The sequence below is a fragment of the Artibeus jamaicensis genome, unplaced genomic scaffold (assembly GCF_021234435.1).
Source record: "Artibeus jamaicensis isolate MK-2021 breed Jamaican fruit bat unplaced genomic scaffold, CSHL_Jam_final contig_559, whole genome shotgun sequence".
In the NCBI taxonomy this organism is placed as follows: Eukaryota; Metazoa; Chordata; class Mammalia; order Chiroptera; family Phyllostomidae; genus Artibeus; species Artibeus jamaicensis.
In genome coordinates, this window is record NW_026521887.1 from 91,710 (window position 1) to 116,852 (window position 25,143).

General features: G+C 45.1%; 1 protein-coding gene across 2 annotated transcripts in view; it reads left to right on the forward strand.

The window, feature by feature from the left end:
• The first annotated feature begins 443 nt into the window (after nucleotides 1-443).
• The window catches only part of IRS2 (insulin receptor substrate 2), a 29,479-nt gene continuing 4,779 nt past the window's right edge, over nucleotides 444-25,143 (forward strand). Inside the window, exons 1-2 of one of the 2 annotated variants that reach the window (XM_037136463.2) lie at nucleotides 444-4,982; nucleotides 16,683-16,888. In XM_037136463.2, coding sequence (XP_036992358.2) covers nucleotides 977-4,982; nucleotides 16,683-16,873 — 4,197 coding nt within the window. In that variant the 5' untranslated portion in view covers nucleotides 444-976 and the 3' untranslated portion in view covers nucleotides 16,874-16,888. The remainder of the gene's footprint in view (nucleotides 4,983-16,682; nucleotides 16,889-25,143) is intronic. The other variant, XM_037136464.2, reaches the window with a different exon arrangement.

The window sequence follows — 25,143 nt, forward strand, 5'->3', positions numbered from 1 at the left end:
GGTCTCCGGCCTTGATCGCCACTGCCCCCTCCCCCCGCCTGCAGTATCTCCTCCCCCACCTCCGACCCCCTCCCTGGCGGAAGCTCGAAGCCCAATTAATTGAGGGAACTGCCCTCCGCTCAGCAGCTGGCCGCCGCCCCTTCTGCGCGCCCCTTTTCCCGCCCTGGGTGGCTTCTCCTCCGCCGGCATCCACAACTAGCCTCTGATTAATGAGACTTGGGCCGGCCCCCACTCCGCCCAGACCGGGCCTCTGCTGGAGAGGGAGGGGACGGCGGGAAAGGCAGCTCGCGGAGAAAGGGAGCAAGGCGGGGGTGTGTGGCCCGCCCTACGCTCGTGCCTATTGGCCGCTTGCCCCGTCCATCGGGGGGCGTGTCACCAATTGGGGCTTCGGGGCGGGGCAGCCGCACAGTGTGTGCCTGCGTAACGCCGAGTCACATGTTGTTTTGCTCTTCTTAGTTCAGTCACTCGGTGCGCGATGTGTTACTCACTGTGCGGCGGGGACGGCGACGAGCCCGGGTCGCCGTTGGCAGCAGCAGCAGCCCCAGCAGCGGCGCAGACCCTGAGTGCCCAGGCGCACCCCCGCACCCCGGAGCGCGGTGCGGCATCGGGACTGGTGCGGCCCTGCGAGCCTTAGTCTCGGCCCCTCCACTTGGGGACCCCGACTCTCCGCCCAGCCAGCGAGTCCCCCAGGCGCCGCCCGAGAGCCTGAGAGGCAGCAGCCGCGGGCAGCCGGGCCAGGAGGTGGCCACCACCGGCGCTGGGCACCCTCTGGGGCCCCGGAGCGTGGAGGGCGCTGCACACCGCTTGGCGCCGGCCCCCTGCGGGCCTCTCCGAACCTTCCCCACCTCCTGGGCCCAGGAGACACGGGCTCGAGAGGACGAGCCGGGGTGGAGGGAGCCGCCCCCGTTTGCGCCCTCTCTGCTCCCCCGCAAGCCCCTTTCCTCCGGGCTGGGCAGCGCGGCCTGAGGTGCCCGCGATGGCGAGCCCGCCGCGGCACGGCCCCCCGGGGCAGGCAGGCAGCGACGGCCCCAACCTCAACAACAACAACAACAACAACAACCACAGCGTGCGCAAGTGCGGCTACCTGCGCAAGCAGAAGCACGGCCACAAGCGCTTTTTCGTGCTGCGCGGGCCTGGCTCGAACGGCGACGAGGCGACAGCGGGTGGGGGTCCGGCGCCGCAGCCGCCGCGGCTCGAGTACTACGAGAGCGAGAAGAAGTGGCGGAGCAAGGCGGGCGCCCCGAAGCGGGTCATCTCGCTAGACTGCTGCCTGAACATCAACAAGCGCGCCGACGCCAAGCACAAGTACCTGATCGCCCTCTACACCAAGGACGAGTACTTCGCCGTGGCGGCCGAGAACGAGCAGGAGCAGGAGGGCTGGTACCGCGCGCTCACCGACCTGGTCAGTGAGGGCCGTGCTAGTGCTGGCGACTCGACCCCCTCCGCCGTCACCGCCGGGTCCTGCAGTGCCTCTTTGCCTGGCGCCCTGGGCGGCTCCGCGGGTGCTGATGACAGCTACGGGCTGGTGGCGCCCGCCACGGCAGCCTACCGCGAGGTATGGCAGGTGAACCTGAAGCCCAAGGGTCTGGGCCAGAGCAAGAACCTGACAGGCGTCTACCGCCTGTGTCTGTCCGCACGCACTATCGGCTTCGTAAAGCTGAACTGCGAGCAGCCGTCGGTGACGCTGCAGCTCATGAACATCCGCCGCTGTGGCCACTCGGACAGCTTTTTCTTCATCGAGGTGGGTCGCTCTGCTGTCACTGGCCCTGGCGAGCTGTGGATGCAGGCCGATGACTCGGTGGTGGCCCAGAACATCCATGAGACCATCCTGGAGGCCATGAAAGCGCTCAAGGAGCTCTTCGAGTTCCGGCCGCGCAGCAAGAGCCAGTCGTCGGGCTCCTCGGCCACGCATCCCATTAGCGTCCCCGGTGCTCGCCGGCACCACCACCTGGTCAACCTGCCCCCCAGCCAGACGGGTCTGGTGCGCCGCTCTCGCACCGACAGCCTGGCTGCCACCCCGCCGGCTACCAAATGCAACTCATGCCGAGTGCGCACGGCCAGCGAGGGCGATGGTGGCACGGCAGCGGGGACCGGGGCAGCGGGCGGAAGGCCCGTGTCGGTGGCTGGGAGCCCCCTGAGCCCAGGGCCGGTGCGCGTGCCTCTGAGCCGCTCACACACCCTGAGCAGCGGCTGCGGTAGCCGCACGAGCAAGGTGACGCTGCCGCCGGCAGGGGGCGCCCTGCAACACAGCCGCTCCATGTCCATGCCTGTGGCGCACTCGCCCCCAGCAGCCACCAGCCCAGGCAGCCTTTCGTCCAGCAGCGGGCATGGCTCGGGCTCCTATCCACTGCCTCCGGGTCCGCACACGCACCTGCAGCATCCCTTGCACCACCACACGAGCCAGCGGCCCTCCAGTGGCAGCGTCTCAGCGTCTGGCTCCCCCAGCGATCCCGGCTTCATGTCCTTGGATGAATACGGCTCCAGCCCTGGGGATCTGAGAGCCTTCTGCAGCCACAGGAGCAACACACCTGAGTCCATTGCCGAGACACCCCCGGCCAGGGATGGCAGTGGGAGCGAGCTGTACGGGTACATGACCATGGACAGGCCCCTGAGCCACTGTGGCCGCCCCTACCGTCGGGTCTCAGGGGATGGAGCTCAGGACTTGGACAGAGGGCTGAGGAAGAGGACTTATTCTCTGACCACACCTGCTCGGCAGCGGCCAGTGCCCCAGCCCTCCTCTGCGTCCTTGGATGAATACACTCTCATGCGGGCCACCTTCTCTGGCAGCTCGGGCCGCCTCTGCCCATCCTGCCCGACATCTTCTCCCAAAGTGGCCTATCACCCTTATCCCGAAGACTATGGCGACATTGAGATTGGGTCCCATAGGAGCTCCAGCAGTAACTTGGGCACGGACGATGGCTACATGCCCATGACCCCTGGTGTGGCCCTTATGGGTGGTGGCAGTGGCAGCTGCAAGAGTGACGACTACATGCCCATGAGCCCCACCAGCGTGTCTGCCCCCAAGCAGATCCTGCAGCCACGGGCTGCTGCTGCAGCCACGCCTCCTACTGGACCTGCAGTGCCGGCACCCGCCAATGCGGCAGGCAGGGCCTTTCCAGAGAACGGGGCCATCTACAAAGCTAGCTCCCCAGCCGAAAGTTCTCCCGAGGACAGTGGATACATGCGCATGTGGTGTGGCTCCAAGCTGTCCATGGAGAACACCGATAGCAAGCTGCTTCCCAACGGGGACTACCTCAACATGTCCCCCAGCGATGCGGGCACTTCAGAGACCCCACCCGACTTTTTCTCAGCAGCCTTGCATGGCGGAGAGATGCTCAGGGGCGTCCCTGGCTACTGCTACAGCTCTTTGCCCCGCTCCTACAAGGCTCCCTACACTTGCAGTGGGGACAATGACCAGTATGTGCTCATGAGCTCCCCCGTGGGGCGCATCCTGGAAGAGGAGAGGATGGAGCCTCAGGCCAGTGTGGCGACCACGACCACGCAGTCGACCAGTGTCAACGTGGCTGGGGTCAGTGGGATTGGGCACACCCAGCCTCCTCACTCCGTAGTGCCTTCTCCTGGGAGGCTAGGTGGCAGCGGCAGTAGCCGCCCAGAGGGCTTCCTGAACCAGCGTTGCCGGGCAGTGAGGCCCACGCGTCTATCCTTGGAGGGGCTGCAGACCTTACCCAGCATGCACGAGTACCCTCTACCGCCTGAGCCCAAGAGTCCGGGAGAGTATATCAATATTGACTTTGGGGAGGCGGGAGCGCGCTTGTCACCGCCTGCCCCTCCGCTGCTGGCTTCAGCAGCCTCGTCGTCCTCGCTGCTGTCTGCCAGCAGCCCAGCCTCTTCCCTGGGCTCTGGCACCCCAGGCACTAGCAGCGACAGCCGGCAACGCTCACCACTCTCTGACTACATGAACCTTGACTTCAGTTCGCCCAAGTCCCCCAAACCTGGTACCCAGACTGGTGACCCGGTGGGCTCCTTGGATGCCCTCCTATCTCCCGATGCCTCCTCCCAGTACCCACCGCTGCCCCCGCGCCCTGCCGCCCCCTCCTCCTTGAAGTCACAGCCACCTCCTCCACCCTCCCCAGGAGAGTTGTACCGCCTGCCTCCTGCATCCACATCCCAGGGCCCCAGCGCTGCCTCCTCTTCGTCCTCAGAGACTGGGGACAATGGTGACTACACCGAAATGGCCTTTGGCGTGGCTGCCACCCCACCACAACCCATCGTGGCCCCCCCAAAGCCAGAAGGTGCCCGTGTGACCAGCCCCACCTCTGGCATGAAGAGGCTGAGTCTCATGGATCAGGTGTCTGGAGTTGAGGCCTTTCTGCAGACTGGCCAGCCCCCAGACCCACACCGGGGGGCCAAGGTCATCCGTGCAGACCCGCAGGGGGGCCGCCGCCGCCACAGCTCTGAGACTTTTTCCTCAACCACCACTGTGACTCCCGTGTCTCCATCCTTTGCCCACAACCCGAAGCGCCACAACTCGGCCTCGGTGGAAAATGTCTCTCTCAGGAAAAGCAGTGAAGGGGGTGGCAGCGGTGTCCTCGGTGGGGGTGATGAGCCTCCTCCATCTCCCCACCAGTTGCAACCACAGCTCCCCCAGCAGGCTCTGCCGTGGACACCAAGTCAGCCTGGGGGCCTGGTCGGCTGCCCTGGGGGCAGTGGCTCTCCAATGCGCAGGGAGACCTCTGCTGGTTTCCAGAATGGCCTCAACTACATTGCCATCGATGTGAGGGATGAGCCAGGGTCCTCGCCATCCCAGCAGCAACACCCCCAGTCGCAGCATCCGCATCCCCAGCCCGGTGACAAGAGCGCCTGGGGCCGGACCCGTAGCCTTGGGGGTCTCATCAGCACTGTGGGGGCTGGCAGTGCTGGTGGGGTGTGTGGGGGACCAGGCCCTGGAGCCCTGCCCTCCAGCAACTATGCCAGCATCGACTTCTTGTCCCATCACCTGAAGGAGGCCACCATTGTCAAAGGTGAGGCCCTTCGAGCTTATGGCTGGTGGGAGGAAGGGTGGGAAAGTGGGTGAGCTTCTGTGGGTTCGTTCCTCTTCCCTTTTTTGGTACCTTGACCTAAATGCCAAAAATTTGGTCCTGGCTTGTTTTGTTTTACTTTGGCTCCCGTGTTCTCCTATTTCCCCAAAGACCTTGCCGAAAGCAGTCGAGTCATCTTTGAGTAGAATGCGAAGCTTCCCACTCAGGAGACGACTATTTGCTTTTTGGCCCAACACGGCTCTCCTTTCCCACAGCCCTCTTCCCATCTGTTAACACTGGACACGCTCCCCCGGTCACCACCCCTACAAGGCAGCAAACACAGACTGGTTGGTTTGAGAGTGGGAAAGTTCTGCTAGGAAGGGCCCTGAGGTTCTGACTGCTCCCTGGCCAGTAACCTTCACTTTTTGTTTTCCTGGAACCACACCCCAGCTGATTCGTGCTGAGCCTGAAGTTTATAAAAACAGGCCTGAAAGTCACTCAGCAAATGAGCATCCATGTTTTGTGGATGCTAAAGGGAACAATTAACCATTTGTAGTTTACGCAGAAACTATAGGGGCTCTTCTATCAGAGACATTCTTTTTTCCTAAGAGGCTGAAATAGTACTACTTACTGCTGAAACACAGCTTAAAAGAAGCTCTCAAACTTGAGCTCACCTGGGAGCCACCTGGAGAGTCTGCTGAAAGCAGAGTGGCTGGGCTGTGCAAAGCCTTCGAGACCCTCATGCAGCGAGTCTTGGGTGTGGCCCAGAATGTGCGTTTCTGAGTTGTCCAGGGCTTGTGCTCATGCTACTGCTTGTCCTCTGAGGACCTTGCCCCAGGTTAGACCGACCGGAGGAGGTTTGAGAAATTACCTATTAGGCCTCACCCCAGAGATATCTGAGCGAAGCATCCAATGGGCAGAGCCCAGATATGAGCATTTTTCAGTTGCCCAGGTGATAATGTGGAGCCAGGATTTAGAATCAGTGCTTTAGAGAAGACAAATGAAGACAGCAACCTGGGGCTTTTCAAGAACGATTGGATAAGATGGTGCCCCGTATGCTCCTCACATCCTCATCAAATACCCGTGAGGAGAGAGAGACTGCTTGCTTCGCAGCTGGTGGTACATTCTGACCGTCTCAAACTTTTAATGATGAGAGGGGAGAGAGAAATAAGGGAATTGAGGGTGTTTAAGAGAGTTTCTTAGTTTTGGTGCTGTTTCTGTGCAGGGTTGCTAGTTAAGTAGAGGTTCCCACAGAGCACATAGTAGGGATGCCTTCCTCGATGTTTGTCTAAGGTCAGTAGTCTGCATGGGGTTTCAACCAGATGATGATCAAGGGGGCTTGGGGATCCATATGCCTTTTGTTCTTAAAGTAAACAGACTAGTTTAATGCTGTCTAAATGCAGCATATGTTTGATAATATCCACGGGATTTAAAATTGTAGCTGTAGGGTAAATGCTCAATTATTCTAATATAACAGAGGAAAAGCTATTTATATTTTTATTAAAACCATAGGATAAAAAAATAAAAAGAATCACAGAATTATCAGGAGTGTGGTGTTTCAGCATCTAATTAAATCATATGGAAGTTGTGAGAATATGTCCCATAAATGATGACGCTCAGTTGAAGGTCACTTTACCTGGAGGTACAATAAGCACTACAGATACCTCTGAAAAATAGCTAGTGTGTCAGGGAGTTAAGGATTAGTTGCCTTTCAAGACACAGACCATTTATGCTGGTATGAACACACCAGCATAAATAGAATTATACACTAAAAAATATACACATACACTCTTATTTGGTATGCCCGAATGGGTATATGCCACAGTGAACAGGAAAGTACATTTTGCTGAAATCTGATTCTGATCAGAAAAACAGTCTGAGAACATAACACCTTTTACTGCTTTTGGTGGAGTAGGCAGTTAAAACCTGGACTGGATTCAGGAGGGCCCCAGGAGTGGGTTCTTTCAGTAACAGGAGGAGTGAGTGAGCTGGAGTGTGCGTCCACAGGCCTAAAAGGATTCGAGGCCTTTTTGATAGCGTGGATACACTCAGAAATGTGATTCATGTATGATATAATGCCCTTTTCAGACTAGGGAAAATTTTAAACTGCAAGAGATAAGTTTAGTTAGAGACCCGATTTAGCTTGTTTTGTTTAAGATTTCCCACCAGTATAAAATTCCTTTCAACCTATAGCATTCAGGATTCTGAAATCAAAAAAGCAGTTTGTATGTTTCACACTGGCTGAACAAAGATGAGAGGTCATTTTGGTTGCTGTTTTTCCAAAGTCTGTGTGGGCATGATGGTAAACACCCTTTTAAGAAGGAAAAAGGGCTCTTTTTAAGCAACACTGATAAATGCAATTGATCCGTTGTGCCAAAACCACACTTTAAAAAGGGGACCACTTGCTACATGGGCTTCTAGTAAACTTGTCTGAACACAGAGAACAGTAGCATAGGAAACAAGAGTGTCATCTTAATGTGGAAGCTAAACTGGTCTGTGAAGCCAGGAGGATATTTAGAAATTCAAAATGAACATCCACTTTTATCTGCCTCGTGTATGCCATGGACGTTTGTTTGGGGTACTCGTAAACAAAAAGCTCTCAGGGCATTCTCGTCCTCTGAGAAAACAGTGATGGAAGGAAGACTCAAGAAGCCTTTCTTTGAAGAGGAAATAAGAAAAGAACTTCCTGGGTCATTGTGTGCACTGCCCTGGCTCTCAGCAGTGGCATATGTTTATTTGCACTTGGAGCTTCTTGGGTTCTGTGTGGAAAGAGTGCGGAATAATTTGGGGTCACTTGGGTAGTGTTCGGTATTTGCATAAGTGGTGACAAAGGTTAAGGTTCCCACAATGTTTGATAGTTGTTTACAAAAGAATTGGGTGTGGAGGCAGGGTTTCAATGCTAAAGCCAATGAAAAGTTAGTACACTGTAGGTTTTTGTATGTAATATAAGTGTATTAGTCCAGAGAAAATAAAAATTTAACTCTAAAGTCTGCATCTCATTTGGAAGTAGGCAAAAGGTTATTTACCATGTGTTTTGTGTGTGTATATGTAGAAAAATCAAACCAATCTGTTAGCGTTTTGTTGAAGTGGAAGTGTGTTACTGAATTTACTATTCTTTAAAACTGTTTAAAATTAACTTTTATATATTTTTGTGTTTTGTGCTTCGACTTGGTACATATCATAAAATACATTATTTTAATACTCCTTTTCTAGTGGAATTTTTACTCTGAAATTTCTTTTTTCAGTGTGTACATGGAAGATTAGATAAGAATTGCCACTGAAAGCATCTGTATTTAAATTTTGTTTGATAAAAGGGACTGCTTATTCATAACCTATTATAATGGAATAAGAGAAATGTTTTTATTGGAACAATAGAGTTATGATTTATGTTTAAAGGTATTGCCTGTTGAAGTCTTAAAGCAAAGAACTTGAATAGTTTTAGAACTCCAGTGAGATTGCTTGACAAAGCAGTACCCTCTATTTTTTCTGCTGTGCATGTTTTTTTGCTTTTGCTGGACAGCCCTTGTCATTATAAGATGATAATGTGCACTGGCCCTGGCTGCTCTTACCCTAGTCCCAGGGACAGACAACTAAGGTGCTAATGACAAAGCTGTCATTTAGAATGGAAGGGCAGATAAAGTGCTTCCCAGATAAAGTAAAGTTAAAGGAGTTAGTTTGTCATTACCAAGCCCTTATTATGTGAAATGTTAAAGGGACTTATATAAGAAAAAGAGGATCACAACTATGAACAGTAAAATGGTAACAATCCCACAACTATCAACATCTGAACCTAAAAAAAAAACCCCCAAAACAAACTAAGCAAATAACTAGAACAGGAACAGAATCACAACAATGGAGATCACATGGAGGTTATCAGCTGGGAGGGGGCAGGGGACAATGAAGGAAAAGGTGCAGGGAATAAGCATAATTGGTAGGTAAAAAATAGATGGGGAGGTTAAGAATAGTATAGGAAATGGAGAAGCCAATGAACTTACAGGTATGACCCATGGACATGAACTAAGGGGGGATTCTGGTGGGAGCGGAGGTGCAGGGTAGAGGGAAGTAAAGGGGAGAAAAAATGGGACAACTATAATAGCATAATTAACAAAACATACTTAAAAAAAGAAAGCATAGAGGCTGTCGTGAATGAAAGTCACATGACTTGTTCTCTTTATGTTATTGAAAGAGAAACCTTTACAAAAATAGTACTTTGCAGACACAGCCTGTGGAACACTAAACCAGAAATCAGGAAACCAGGTTTCTAGTTGCTGATCTTAATGAGTCATTGTGCCACTCGATGGAAGACATTTAATCCCTTTTTCTCACTGTGTGTGTCTGTAAAATGGATATAATTATAAGCCTCTCCCTTCTGTGTCAGAGAGTAACTGGGAGGTCCCAGGGATAGTAAACATTAAGAATGGTTAAGCTTTTCTAAAGAAATGTGCTAATATGTTCAATGATGCTATTGATACTTACTACCTTGAAACTATGAGAGTATACCGGAAAGACATATTTGTAAATGGGTGTTTTAATTTGAAAAATGGAGCCAGTCAGTACCTTCCTAAGAAATGTTTGCCTTTTCTGCTTGATTGCTAGTTCCACCTCAGTCTCCATGAACCATTGTTTTTCTCCCTCTTTATTTAACCTGAGAATTTTTTCATAGATATTCATCAAATGTAAGGAGGGACTGTTTTAAATTACATAATAAATTAACAAGGAAAATAGCATCCTAGTCCTGAAACTGTACCAAGACCATACTTATGATTATCTTTTTTGATTTGTTTACATATTAAGAGATCCCGTCAAGCCTGGGGTTTCAGTCTTTGGGTTGATTTAATTAGGGTGGTCACTCCTGCAGTGTTCTGATGTGTTTGGTCGTCAGACACAGCAGCAAAACCTCCAGTGTTCGGTTCTTTGGTTCTTCCACAGACCCCCTCCCCCAAAAAGAAATGTTAATAGATAATTAATGTCTTATGTTCTTTTGAACTATTAGTATCAAAATGAAGTTCTTTCTGAAGTAGAGAACTTGGAGAAGTTTTAGTAGCAGCTCAAGTATAATGGGTTTTCTGTTAGAATTCCCACTAATGCATTTTCAGTAGAAGCATAGTTCCAAGAGCTAGTTAACTTTTGGTATCAGATTTGGCACGTGGAGAGGTTTCTTTGTTTTGTTTTTTTGGGTAGTACAGAATCAAGTGTTCCTGTTTCACCTTAGAAACTTAAGGGAAAATGTAACTTTACTCTTTTATCTGCATTGCCAAGTAGAGTGGGGAAAACACTCAGAGGGAAGCAAAGGAAGCGTTGTGGCGCCCTGCCCCAAAGCCAGTTCTTCTCCCTGGCTACTGTAGTGGTGAATTCATTCTCTGCACACTTGACTACAGCTGTGAGCAGGACGTGTGTTTCAGTACAAGTTGGGCAATGCGTTTTCATGTTGGCATTTTAATACACAGTTGGAGGAAATTTCCATGTTTCCATGAATCAGTTCATGCTATTTGTCAGTGGCAGGTTTTATGAAAACAGTGCTGTCCAAATTTAGATGGTAACATTCTTTCTGTGTTAATTTTGTTAATTTAAATGTGTTCTTTGAGATTGCAATGGTTATTTTGGATTATTCCAGGTAGATTACTGTAGACAAGAGCTCAGTGGTAGATTTTTTTGTGAATTGGTGAAGTCATCACTTAAGGTGGAGGAAATGCTGAGGTTGATAATTGCTACTTACTTGATTTTTTTCTAGGTAGCTACAGAGGCTTATATTAATTGTGCACTAAAGTAAAAGACAGAAGGAAGTGACTAGAAAGAGTTAGAGTTTGTGTTGTGTATTGCTTGGTGGGTAAAGATAATACAAAAATACTTTTGCTACATTGTATCAGAACTGAATTTGTTGAATTGCGCTGAGATACAATTTGGTAAAACTTATAGGCTGCCTGTTTACACATGATAAAATAGTCAATTTAAGGATTCTGATGTCTATTGGATTAGAAAAACATTAAGTTTTTACAAAAGTTACTTACACATGTCCACAGACTTTATAAAATTTGATCCAGCAATTATATCTTCAAACTTGGCCCAGTTTTCTTATGCTGTCTGCATTATTTATAGCTACAGACAAGATTTATAGAATATTTTTTACTTATCATGCTGTTACTGGGATTTGGAATATTTAATCAAATATTGTAATCCATACTACACTACTTTACAGATAAATGATCGCATGCATCATGCTTTGTAAACACCAGGTTTTTAGTATTGATTTCAAGAGTATCAAATTTTCTAGAAATAAATTATTTTAGGGTGGTATATGTGTGCACTTCTGTAGTTCTGTTCTAAAAGGCTTGATATGGAGGTTTTAATAATCGAAACTCAAATACTAAAGAATGATGTGTTCTCTAATTATGTTAAAACTTTATAACCTTAATGTAATTATAGTCATATAGTTACTTTAACCTATCCATATGGTATTGATAGAAATAATTCAGTGAATGATTGTGGTGTAGTATTAAATTTCAATTTTTCAATGAGTAAAAACAGGGATTATGATAGATTTCATTATATTAAGTGCTTTGAATAGTTACCTTAAAATCCGTATGTTTATGTGAGGAATGACTTATGCTTTTGCATAGCATTAATAGATAACCTATAATACAGGGTGGGACAAAAATAGGTTTACAGTGGTTCATGTGGAAAATAATATAATAATAAATAAATAATAGTACAAGAATAAACTCTGTTTCACATACTCACAACTGTAAACCTACTTCTGCCCCACCCTATATTTGTGAATGTGACATAGTGCTATATTTCTGCAAATTTAGAAGTAGTTACTTAAATCAGTCTATCTTTTGCTTCCAAATTTCAAGTATAACTAACAATCCCAGAACTTGGTGGGCAATGAAGGGTTTTTGAAAGAATGCTACTGAAATTGGAGGTGATGAAAATGTAACCATTATTCTGACCAATATTAAAAGATAAAAAGAATAAGTACAGGCCCCTCTCCCCTTTGGAGCAAAAGAATTGTTTAAAATTCAAAAGGTGTTTTTCTTCACTTCTTAGTGTTAAGACATTTTCATAGATGTAGTATCATGTAATACTCCTAAAACCTTATGACATGGGCAGGGCCACTTGGATCGCCTCTTTTTTTTTTTTTAAATTTAAATTAAACATGGAGCCTGCAGCTTGGAGCAGTCCAGGGACTTCCCCAGGATTCTGGAGCCAAAAGGAGTAGTGTTGGGCTTAACCATTCGAAGATGCTTCCAGTCCCTAGCTGGTATTCTTTATGTTATATCACATTGTCTCCAAGTTGTACACACATTGTGTCTACTTTGGAAGCTCATATACAATAGTTACATTAGGATTTTATTGTAGACTCTACCTTAGGCAGCTTGCAAGTTAACATTTTGTTTTTTATTTCACTTGGGTGATAGTTACTTAATTTCTCCTTTCTTTATGCATTACTCATTCATAGAAAAATGGGGACATTTAATCAGAAAGACTGGACATTTAAGGAAAATCCCCTACTTTTTTAAACCAGTTTTGACACCCAACACTTTGAAAAGCTAAGGATTTGATATTACTTTTAAGGCTCTCATTTTGTCAGTGAATTTTAGGGTCCAGTGACATGGTTGGTTGGTAATCTGTTCTGAGGGTCTCCTGTGTCACATTCTGGACTTCTGAAATAATCTGCAAGGTGGAAAATTTATATTCCTTTGCCCATTTTTGTTTCAGTAAAGCCCACTATATATTATGCTTGATAACATACCTCTACCCCTCCCCTCCCTACCAAATACATTAAAACTCTTTCCACACAATGTGGTGACAATCAGAAAAAAATATTTCTACACACACACACAAGGTGGTTTTGAGGGAAAGGGGTTGGGAACCATTGGTATAATGTAACTTATTTTAAGGTTGTGAAAACAGAGCCCGAGGGAGGTCGAGAGTCTTTTCCAAGGTCACTGATTTAATTAGTTGGTAGAGATGTTTGTAAATATTCCCCAGAAAGAATAGGGAATTCTCTGTCTCTGTGGATTGTTTTGTGTACTGACGAATAACTTTTCTCCCAGGTTGTGGCCTGTTCCCTCTAGAACAATTTAGTATTTGGGGAAGTGGTATCCATCTTTTTACGCTGGAGCATGTTAGTAAATTCTTCCATGCGCAGACCGGGTGTGCTAGTCGTGGGAATACAGGGTGCAGAGGCTCCTCAAGTGAGGAGTGTGTTGTAAGTCAGGGAAACAGGGCTCACACAACTGTGTGTGAGCAGTGTTACTGACGAGACCAAAAGATGAAAAATTTTAATAAACACTCAAGATCATGTGCTTGCTTGTAAAAAAAAAAAAAGAAGAGAAAATTCTTGGGATAATTCAGTATGAAAGACCTCTGTTTGTGAAGTGTGAGTCCTTGCTCTTTGTAGATTGGTTCACACTGGACTGCTGATCTGGTACCTAAGGGGCCGGCTTGTGTCTCAGTTGCTGCTTGAGGTGACTTGAGGAAGCATTTATTCTATGAGTAGAATATCATATACTCATTATGCATAAGTCCATTAACAGTTTTCTAAGAAATGAGTCATTAACCTATGTAATGATGAGTTTATTTGAAAACTAACCAATTTGGAATTTGCCTAAGAGCCCATAAGTAAATCATCAGTTATGGCCAGGTGTTCTGAGGAGTGGATTATTTCACCAGTGCCCTTCCTTTAAGATTTTTTTTTTACCAAGAAAAACATTTAACTGAATTTTTTATATCTGAAGAGAAATAGTTTTTCAGAAGGTGCTACCTTTCTGCTGATGTGACTGTAATTCCACATTTAAAAGAATAAAGAAGACCTAAGCAAACAAAAATTCATAAGCTGTCCATATTTTTCAGAAGTATAATGGGGCCTCTATGGCCTTGTGCTCCTGCACGTGACCCGAGGTTTTGTTTACATTCACTGTCAGTCTGTAGCATCCTAGGAGAGAGTACTTCCGCCGTAGCAGATGGCAGCCTCAGGGCCCCGCGCCTGCCATTACAAGCAGTGTGCAAGAGTAATCTACCAGTGTCCCTGCTGACAGCAGGCATGGGGTTGGAGGCTGTCTGCCACGCAGGAAAACAAAATAGGGGAAGGCTTTTCCCTTCTATCAGGGATTAAGGCAGTGATGAAACTACTCTCCAGGTGATGAAGTTCAGAACCCCTTACAGTATTGTATCTGTTGATCACTTACTTACCAACTTAGGTAGGGAAGCTGCCCAGGTAGAGATTCTGATGTTCTCTCTAGGGAATATTCATAAGTAAGCCCAGGAGGCTCTCCCCTGGGTGAGGTCTGGATTCCTGCTGTGAAATCCTGCCTTCCCCCGAGGACCTGGGCATGGAGCACTGGCTGCACTGCTCAGTGCTGGTAGGAGGAAGTCACCAAAAATAGGGACAGAAGTAAGTGACCATCTGATACCTCTGCATTCCCAGGTCTGTTGTAGGGGCCACCCTCAAACCCATCCTGTGAGTGCCTCCCCCAGCTCCTACCATGCCAGGGGCCCACTTCACACCCTGGCCAGCCTCCTGGTTCCCTTGGCTTGTTCAGGGCTTCCAGAGCCCCTGGGTCGGTGGATGAATTGAGGGAAATTGTGAGGTAGGGGGGAGAAATTTGGAAATGGGCCAGGATGTTCTTACTAAATTTAAAAACAATGCGAATAATGCGTTAGGAATCTGGACAATAAGCAGGATTAAACAAGACATGGATTAGAGTGTGATGAGCAGCTTGAACTTGTGGGAAGTTCGAAAGTGCAGGCACCAGCACTCTGGTGCCCTGAGGGCGCTGTGGGGTTTCTGAACTTACAAGACGGCAGGAATTCCTAGAAAGGTGTTAGTGGCCAGTTTCTTACACCACAGCCTGGATGCATTTTAAAAAACTAAATTACTAAAGCGACTTGTGGCAATGTTAATACCTCTGTTTTAGTCTTATATGATAGTAGGTTTTTAAAATTGTTTTCCAACATAAAAGTAACCTAAAATAACATTTTTTGTATACAAATGAAGCAAAACAAATCTGTAAGCTCTTTATATGCTTTTCCAGTTATATATATCAAGTAAGTTTCATGAAACCTCTGTAAAAAACTTTTGTTACTTCAAGTAGACTTTTAATGAGTGTATAGTTCAATTGAAAATATTCAGGTGTGCTTTAGAAAAATATAGTAGTTGCGAGACTCGCAAGATCTAATCTTTTCTTTCTTTAGAATATTATAAATCCAGGAGTATAAATTTATTACATAGTCAGTTTCAGAAACCTAACTTGAATTAGTTGAGTAAACAAAAACAAATTTAAAACTTTATTAATGAATGGTGTAGACACATAAGATGTGAAAGCCTGACAAGCTTATACACATTAATGAATTTTAAAACATTCTTTAGATTTTATTCATTTTGGCAATTTTTTTGAAATAAGCATTTTCTTTTAAAGTTAAACATTTACATAGCTCCAAATGACATTTTGGTGTTAGGGTCATATCAAAATATTAAAGGTGCCATAAAACTGACTCACCATAATTCTGTTCTATTCCTTATCATTATTTACTGTTTAGCTTATCAGTAATGCTGGTTTATTAGTGGTCTTAGTTCCACATGAAATAACCACTGTAGTAAAATATCCAAGTTGCCCCAGCATGGAGCATTTAATTAAGTTTCTGGAACAACTCTGGATGATCAGCATTCATCTTCACAACTCGAGTCCCTGCAGTTCACTTGGTACATTGAGGAGTCATGGGGTCTTCGAGCCATTTCCTAAAGTTGGAAGGTGGTTGAAGTGTAAGCCAGTCAGTTTATTGAGACGTCTTTGTGGACCAGCACAGGGGTAGGTGTGCTGGAGGGTTGGTTACAGGGAAACATGAAGCAAGCCTCTGTCCACTCAACACCTTTTTAGTCAACTTGGACAGCACCTGACTCAAGCTGTTTTCTGGGCGGCCACTGTGAGCCCTTTACTAGGTGCCCATTCTTCATGCATCCTTGGCGGAAGACGGAATGGGGTGTCCCTGTTGGGGCTGTGGGTGCACTTGCTGGAAAATTCTGAAGGGACCACTCAAATGTGTAGCCCACTTCCTAGACAGACTTAGGGTGCATTTGAAGAGGCTGAAATTCATGGATTAGTTTTCTTCTCTTAGAAACTATCAGTTTGATTTTGCTGGGGTCCCAGCTCCTTGGGGTTAGCCTGCTCTAAGCTCTTGGCAGCCTTGCCTCATCACTATTCCAGTGTTTCTCTCAGTGCTCAGTCTTTGTTGGCAGTGATGGTATTCCAGCAACTTCTCAATGCTGGGTTATCGGTCCTTTTTCTTGTGCATTCTGAGTCTGCTCTGCTCACCCTAACTATTGCTTTAGAAAGATCCTTCCTCTTTACTGTGTGTGGTATGAATTCTTCCTGTGGACTCATCACTTTCTCTATGCATTCAGAGCTGTGCACATAAGAAAGCTCACACTGAAAATGGGTTTAATATGCTGCTTGCATACAACTGTGCCTTTCCACAAAAAGTAAACATTTATATTTTAGTTAATATTTTCCTCGTAAATAATCTACAAACATTTAATATAATCTTTGTTCTTTTTATATTTTATGCTTTAAAATTGCTTAATTTTTAATCATCCTAGTAATTTCCAAGTAGAATTATGTTTTCTTAAGAAACACCTATAACAAACAATGTGTGGGTGGCTCTGAAGCCCTTTTTAAAAACTGTGCCCTGTCCTTTTTACAGATATCCATGATCTGTCCAGGAAAGCCCCCTTCTCCTCCTGTGCAGAGGAGGCCTCCTGGCCACCAGCAGCCCCCTCCGCTCATAACGCCTCCTGTGCTGAAAACCTGCCCCCCACCACAGCGGCCACTGTGGTTGGAGGAGGGCAGGCCCATCTGGCGGGGCAGCTCTGTGTTACCAACCCCTCAGGCTGATGGAGTCAGTCTCAGGTGAGTTTCCTGTCGTTCTTACCTTTTACCACCTTTTGTCTGTTCTTTCCAGAAAAAACAAATGAACAAACAAACAAACAAATAAAAAACGACAGGAACTTCACTTAAGGGCTGTTTGGGAGGGTAAAGGGGTGGGCTGTGGGGCAGGAGGGATGAGCAGAAAGGGTTAGATATCCCTTCACCTTCCAAATCAACCAAATTGTTAAATTTTCATCACAGTGAGGCCACTTGTTACATGCTAAATACTTTTAAAAATATTTCACTCATTTGAGATATATTAAAGTACAGACTAGAAGAATAAAATTGTTTCCAAGCTAAAAAGATGAAAAGTGAAGGTACTGAGTCTATAAGTTTACCTTTGAAACCTAGGAAATAAACTTAATTTTGAAGTGTGTTCAGAATATGAAGTGTTGTAGGTGGTAATGAATGCTCTAGAAAATAAAGTGGGGAAGGGAGAGGAGGAGAAGATCACAACTTGATGTGGTGAAGAAGTAATTCTTGTAGATATTTAGAGGGAGAAACCATTTAGGCAAAAGGAATGAGTATTCATGGAAAGGCCCTGGGGCAGAAGATGGCTGGTGTGTGTTCCAGGGTAAGAAAGAAACCTGTGTAATGAACAGTGTGCAAAGGTCCTGGGGCAGAGGATTGATAGTATGTTCCAGGATAAGAAGTAAACCCATGTGGCTGACAAAGAGCAATATGGATGAGAGTCACAGTGAAGTGAAGGAAGTAATAGCGGACCATGTAGAGCCTGGTCAGCCATCGTAAGGATGGTAGTTCATGTTTAACAGTGTAAAAGAGAACCGAGGTCTCTTTGAAACAATACATAGAGCATTTTAAAACTTCTACTGGAGTCACCTCATTCTGTGATAGTGCCTTTTTACTTAGTGAGTTATATGTCTACCTTTCGATTTCTTTCTCAAAGATAATACATAAGATGCGGAAAAAATCTACAAGTTTTCTAGTGGATTGAAGATACCGAGATGTAATTGAAGGAGAGAAGGCAGCCAGAAATTTTCACAAGATAAACAACAAAATCAAAGTGTGTGTAGTCATAGAATTGCATACCCAATTGCACAAACATACTCATAAAGCACCTTGTAATTTATAAAACATTTTAAAATAGCATTTAATCCCCAGAACCTCCTTGGATGGCAGGTTCTTGTTACTATTTTTTTTTTTAAGGGAAAGCCCCAGGATCTGACTGTGGGTCTGCCGAGGCCACAGCAGGCCTCCTGTTACCCAGTTCTGTGTCTTCTGGGTAACATAGCGACTTCTTTTGTGAGAGAGAGAGAGAGAGAGAGAGAGAGAGAGAGAGAGAGAGAGAAAGGGAGGGAGGGAGAGAGGGAGGGAAGGAAATCCTAGGACAAACCTTACACAAATCTCTTGGAGCTGTGTGGCCTCTCACATCTAACTCTCCCTGACTCAGGGCTTTCAAATATTCTGCCTTCCTGTAAAGAATTCTAAATTCAGACTATAGAACAAATTGGATGCTTCAGCTGGTTTGGAAACGAAAATAATTGGTTGTTTATTAGTCTCTATACGTATTTCATAGAAATCTCACCTTAAAAAAGCTCTGATGGAGTGAATTTGGAGCTAAGGGTGTAAAACTTGAGAAATGCTACTTTGCTGCATGTAAAAGACCCTACTCTCCTTTCAGCCCGTGTGTGAGGAAAATACACATTTAATAAATGGACTTAGGTCAGTTGTATCTCTTATCTGCTCCAGAGGAATTTAAATGTCAGTCTCTATTTTGGGGCATCTTTGTATATAGGCCGGAGAAAACAGGAAAGCAGTGCCCTGTGGCCGTGGCTCACCAGAGCACAGCTAGTTGCTGACCCATCACGTGGGCCGGGACATGCAACACGAAGAGGAATTCTCAAGTTCTCTTTCGGAGCAGCTGCCTGCCCAGGGACACATGCCGCCCCTGTCTGGGTGTTTTGTCCTGTCCACAGGGTGTGAGGAAAGCAGCTAGGCAAGGCCCTCTGTGCAGCGTTTGAGAACTATTAGCTTTACATGGCCTAGGGTTACCCCCAGGCAAACAATTCTACTTCTGTTCTGCTCCTCTCCCATTAAAACAAGTTTATTCATTATATTCTGGGAACTATTTGCCATTGTTTTTGTGCATTCATCAGTTGTTTATGTGCTGCTGAATTTGCAATTGTTTGTGATGTCATTCATGGATATAATTTTGAATGAAGAAAAAGCTGTGATGGCAAATGTGCTCAGAGATGCTGTGGCTGTGGCTCCACAAATTAGCCTGAAGAACAGGGTGGGAGGAGCCAGCTTTCCTTGGCAGCAAAGGGCTGCCGGGGCTTAAGAAGTCTTTGTAGTTCAAAACAAAACATGTGGTTACATGTGTATATCATTTAAAGGTTCATGAAGAAAGCAAAAGGATCCAACTACAAGATCACGTCATGCCAGCAGCATGTGCTTTGTGGCATATGAAAAAAACATACATGAATTGTTTATATTATTTATTTACAAATTTTACATATAAAATTTCATGTGGTAGTTTCACAATGGCCCAGTGAAAAATTCAGGGCAGGAGGCTAATGTCCCCATTTTCATCAGAGAGAACAGGCTGGTATGGTGGCTTCCGGGCCCTAGGACCCTGAAGTTGGTGAGGCCCATGGGTTTCCACACCCACGGCTTCTTGAGCCATGGAACTGGCATGTGGTTTTAAGGTGTGAGCACAGCTTGCCCTGAGTCATTGCTAAGCTCCTAGGAATGCTTTTCTGGTGGCTGATTGTGGGATGAGTACTGTGACCTGTGCAGGAACAAAGACAATGTGCACTTCCATTCCTGAAGTAGGGTTTGACCTTGAGCTTTGACCTTACTGGTAGATCTTGAAGGGTGCCCATTTGCGCAAGGGCTTTTAAATTAGATACAGTTTTCCTCCCAAGAGGCAACGCTAACATCCTGTATTATGCAGATGTTACAGACCATACTCCAGGAGGGAATTTACCTACATTTTAGAAGCAGAGGCTGCTTGGGCCACTGTGTTCGTGCCCAGTGTGAGCTCAGTGTCTAGAAGGATCAGCTCTCTCACTGGCTTAGTGGAGTGGGGACTAGGGGCTGGCAGTGGATTACACAAGTCTTCTCTTTTTCTCTAATCATCTTTCCTATAATGAAGGACAAGCACTTCAATGTACCCATTTTTGGATTACTGCATTTTTGTTAAAAATACGAAACCCAGGCCGTATTTTAGAATCTCAAGGGTATACCTTCTTAAGTATACTCATAAGTATGTGCTTGTTTCAGAAAATGCTTATTTCAATTTCAATGGTAGAAACAAAAAAGGAATTGAATCATAACACTAAAACAAAACAAAAAATAGCAACTCTTAAATATTTAAACATCTGAAAGAAAGAAAGTCTCATTTGTAATGATATATAACAACAAGCTACTGGGGATGGATATATTTTGAATAAACTGTTATGGTATCTTACCTTAATTGCATAAATACATTTAGGTTTGAGAACTTCAGATATAAGAAACGTAAACATTTTAATAGTGTAAATAAAATACATATTTTTATATCAGTATAAAATCATAAGTATAATGTTAAATATGAGGTAAAAATTATATTGTACATAATATATTTGCAGCTTTGAGGCAAGTTATTACTTAGCCCAAATATTCTTATTGTTTTGTAGGGAAGAAACATCATTATTATTATATTCACATTTTTCAAATGAGCTAAGAAAGAAAAGATTTGGACCCTTTTGAATTGCAGATCTAATATGTATAATTTTTACCTTTGTTGTGAGAATAGTAGTGTGGGCTGTATTTGGTAATAATCAGAGTTATTCAGTACTTTTGTGTTATGCATGAAAAATGACATAGAAGAGCCATAGGTAAGGGGAAGTAGCTCCAAAAGTGTGCTGGCTTCATAAATGGTTCCATGACTTGCTTCCTCATTTTCACTAGGGTCTGTAACTGGATAGCATGGTTTTTAGTAGGTAGTATTGCATTTCTAAAGTACATAAGCTTGCAGATAATTTTCAAAGGCGGTATCAATCAGTCTCCAGGTGTAACATAGAGATGGAAATATACAGTGTTATTTTGACAAATTAGCTGTTCTTCTCATTGTCTTCCTTATGTCATGAGGCATACAGTCTCTGTCACAACCACTCCACTCTGCTATAAAGTGTGGAAGCAGTCATATGCAAATGAATGAGCATGGCTGTGTTCCAATAAAACTTTATTTGCAGAAACAGGCAATGGGCCAGATTTGACCGTACTTTGCTGACCTCTGTCTTAGAACACCACTGTCATGTACGGTCTTTTCTCTTGGGCCTCAGACAGTTCTAAAGTTTTGCTTTCCTTTAGAAGGTTTTTTGTTTTTTTAGACTGACTATGGGAAATGGCATAAACCACATGGGTTTTTGTTTCAAATTAATTCAACAAAGCTTTATAAGGACCAAACATTGTTCTGGATGCTGGAGACAGGCATGGTCCAATTTCTTGACTGGCAGAGGAGACAGACACACAAAGCACAGATTCATGATCTGTGCAGTGTTTTGTGCCATTGGGGAGAATTTTATAAAGAGCTAACAGTACCTTGTAAATGTTTAAATTCCAGGCCCCAGGTGAAAATTTCAGACTTCCTTTTCTTCTCCCCACCCGGCCCCATCCCTTTCCTTATTTGCAGAAATTGACAGTGATGGCCCCAGGTGGAGCAGTGAGAAAGGTTCTGGGAGAAGTTAAGGGCTCTCTCCTTTCCTGCTGATCACCTTCAAGGCTTTGGGCAAACCATTGATATGCTCCCTCACCTGAATTTTACCTAGAAAAGACTTAACATTTTATAATGAAAGAAAAGAGTCCACCAGTAATTCAGGGGGAATTTTTGCCTCTTGGGTGTTTGTGCTGAAAAATAATAGTGTTTCTCCTATAATGCTAGACACTGCTGCTGCAGGTATGGTGGGAAACCCTTGCCGTAGAAGAGTAGCTTTTTAATAACAAACACATAAAAAAAACAAATACTCAAGTATTCTGATACAGTGTTCCCTAAAGCTCTATAGAGGTGGCTGTGGGTGAAACTTGGACTATGTAGAGGAAATTTAAAGGGCAGTAGTTAACAGTCCAGGAGGCCTGGTTACTCTAGTCTTTGGTGATTAAGACAAAGTCTTATGTGAAGGAATAGGTATCTTTTATTAACTCCAGCGTTATAGGAAAACTAGATTTTCTCATTGTCTCATCCTGTTTCATGTTGTGTCATTGACATCAAGTTACAACTTGATGCTAGAAAATTTCTTTAATAACAGGCATTCAGAATGAAATGATTTAATTGTCAGTGGAAATGATGAGCTCATATAAAAGAAAGTTTTAAATCTTTCACAAGTAGGGTTGGTAAAGCAATTCACTGCCCCTAATTTGTCCTAAGGAACTTGTTCTTCCATATTTTCCTTTAAAAAGGAAAATAATTTTTTTCCGATTTTAAGAAGTTCTACTAGCTGTTTTTCTTAGAATCTCTGGCTTGTTTGTTATCACACCCGACCTTAAGTTTTTTGTTTTTTTTTTTGCTTGTATATTCTAAGAATATTTTGCTTTCAGTGAAGTAATGAGATAGTGAATTATCAGGTTTATTTTTCTAGGAATTTCTCATGTAACTGGAAAGTTTATTTTTTCTGTGTAATTCTGTGTTTAACACAAAAGGTCTAAATGGGCTTGAAGGACATGTTTTGACTCACAAGAGTTTATTTCTTAATCATAGTTGCTACAAAATTTTTAAAAAATTTTAAGTGTATTGTTTTATTTTGCCATGCAAATCAATGTCTGTAGCACTCTTAATTCAGATATGCCTGAACCCGTTACTGAATGGATTTGCACTGTTTGGCCCAGTGTTGCTTACCGAAGGCCCGCGAGGCCCTGCACCCTTCAGCAGTGCTGTGGAGCCCTCCAGGGGTCTCTGTCTTCATGGGGCTGCACGTGAAGCTCTGCACTGAGCTCCAGGGGGCCTGCGTGGAGCCTTCCATGGGGCAGAGTGTGGGCTCTACCTGGATCTCTACGTGGAGCCCTGCATCAGACTATGTGTGGAGCTCCACACGGAGCTCTACCTTCTAGACCTGGTGTTTCACTGTATTGTCCACTAATATGATTGGAGTCATGGAGCCCAGCACCCAGGTAGTGTGGATGTTAGTGTTTTGGCGTTTGTGTGTCTGGGGCAAGGGAGCTTTCTCTCTTGTGTTAATGACAAAGTTTTTCAATGTCCTTCCTTCCCCCCTCCCTCTCTCCCCTCACCCTTCCTTCCTTGTAAAGTGTAGCACACTGAAGGCCTGGTCTTTACTCTGGTGATTTGCATTCCGATTACTGTTTAAAATGGAGTAGGAAAGAGGTGGAATTATCACTAGTTAGTTGTGGCACTCCTTAGTTGTGGTACCATTATGATAACTGACACATGCACATCATTTGTCATATACGACAGAGCAGAAAAATAAAATAATGGGGAATAGCTATCCCGCATGGCCTGTCATGTGAAATAACTTTACTCTTTTTTACTGAAAGTTCTGTTTTAAATCAAATGACTCTAGATCAGTGCTTCCGTGAATGGAATTCTTTACAAAGCAACGTCTAAGCTACAAAATTATGCTGTGTAATTATATGACAAATTCAATGAGTATCAATAAGTTTATTTTTAGATGCATTACCTCTAGGAGCAGAATTGGTGTAGGTTGTACTGCAATTGCATCCGTGAGCAACACGTGCTTCTTGCTATATTTCTTTTCTGTTTTGCTGCTGCAGCTAACATATTCAAAGAATGTCTCCCATCTTAATGAATATTCAGTGTGGAGTGATCCTAAAATTAATCATTTGTTCTTTGCTTCTACTAGAATTAATATAGATAATAAAATAAATAAAAGTTTTCTGAATCTCATCATTAGGAAGCATAAATATTTAAAGGTTGGATTTGTCAGATCAGCGGTATTAGAAGACATTTTTTTTCCTAGTCTGGATGAGTCAGATACATTTTCAAGGGGAGGGATAATTTAAACAAGAAGGCAAAAGTATGTTCACCTTCCTACGTTCCAGCTCACAGTCCTGTGTTCCAGTTCCTAAAAGAGTGGAGGAGTGACACCCAGGGAGGTGTCTCCAGTGGCCTCCAGACCTGGGTTTGATGTCTGGGTGCCCTGTCTGAGTTCCGGAGCCTAAGCGACAGCTCCCACTGGTGCTTTGAGCCCAGGTGTCTTTCCTGAGTAGTCCACACCCCCTTTTCCTTTTCCTTTTCCTTTCCCTTTTCCTTTTCCTTTTCCTTTTCCTTTCCTTTTCCTTTGGCTGGTTCCCTCCTCGTAGTCCCAGTCCAGAGTCTTGCTGGCATGTGCACCAGAGCTTTACATCTGGCTCGTACTGGAAAGGGTGCTTTAGATCTCAGTCGAGGTACATATCTTCTGTTCCAGCTTTCTTTTCATACCATTAAAAATGGTTGTCAGGTTTCTAAAACATACGCTTGTTTTTCCTCTGTGCATTCTTAGTGACTAATTACCTTTCATAGGTTTTTGTCAGAATCCTTTTGCTCAGCAAGTCGTAGTCATCTCAGTATGATTTGGGGGTATGACACCCTTTTCCTTCTTTTGTATCTCATCCAGGATTGTTTTTGGATGGCTAGCTTGATTTACGTTTGGGGTGTGTACTTCACCTGAGGGAGGAAGTCCTTAGTTGGTGCTGGGGTGTTTCAGTGGTGGGCTGCTGGGGTGTGGATTGAAGTTCCACGGGCCATGTGTAGGCCCACAGGTCTCAGTTCTTTCCCTTTGCTGTGACACGAGACATCCATGGAAAGCAGTTTGTTTTATAACCCAATGGGAGACAAGCTGTGTCCACATTGTGTTTGCTCGAGTCCGCGTCTCTATATTTAAAAATGTGGTTGAAGCACTGCACACTTCACACCCAAGCAGCTGTCTGAGCTGGTGGCCATCCTCCTTCTGGTCCCCCTAGCCCAAGCCTGTTCACTCCTGTCTCAGGTGCCATTAACAGATTCCTTCCCCGTGATTAGCACATACGTGTGTCCATTTATGAGAGTGTGTGTGCTCAGTCATCAGAGGCTCTCCCTGGCCCATGTGTGGGATCGTGTCTCTGTCCACTCCATAGAGGCCTGGGGCTGCTTATTCTCCTGTGGAATTGGATTCCTGACTGTCCACACATTAAATTGCATCACTGGGGTCCCAACAGCCCTCACTTGTATTGCACCTTTTAGAATAGCTTTCTCTTTTGCTGGTGACCACAGCTTGGCAGCCCTTCACAATCCAGGCGTTTCC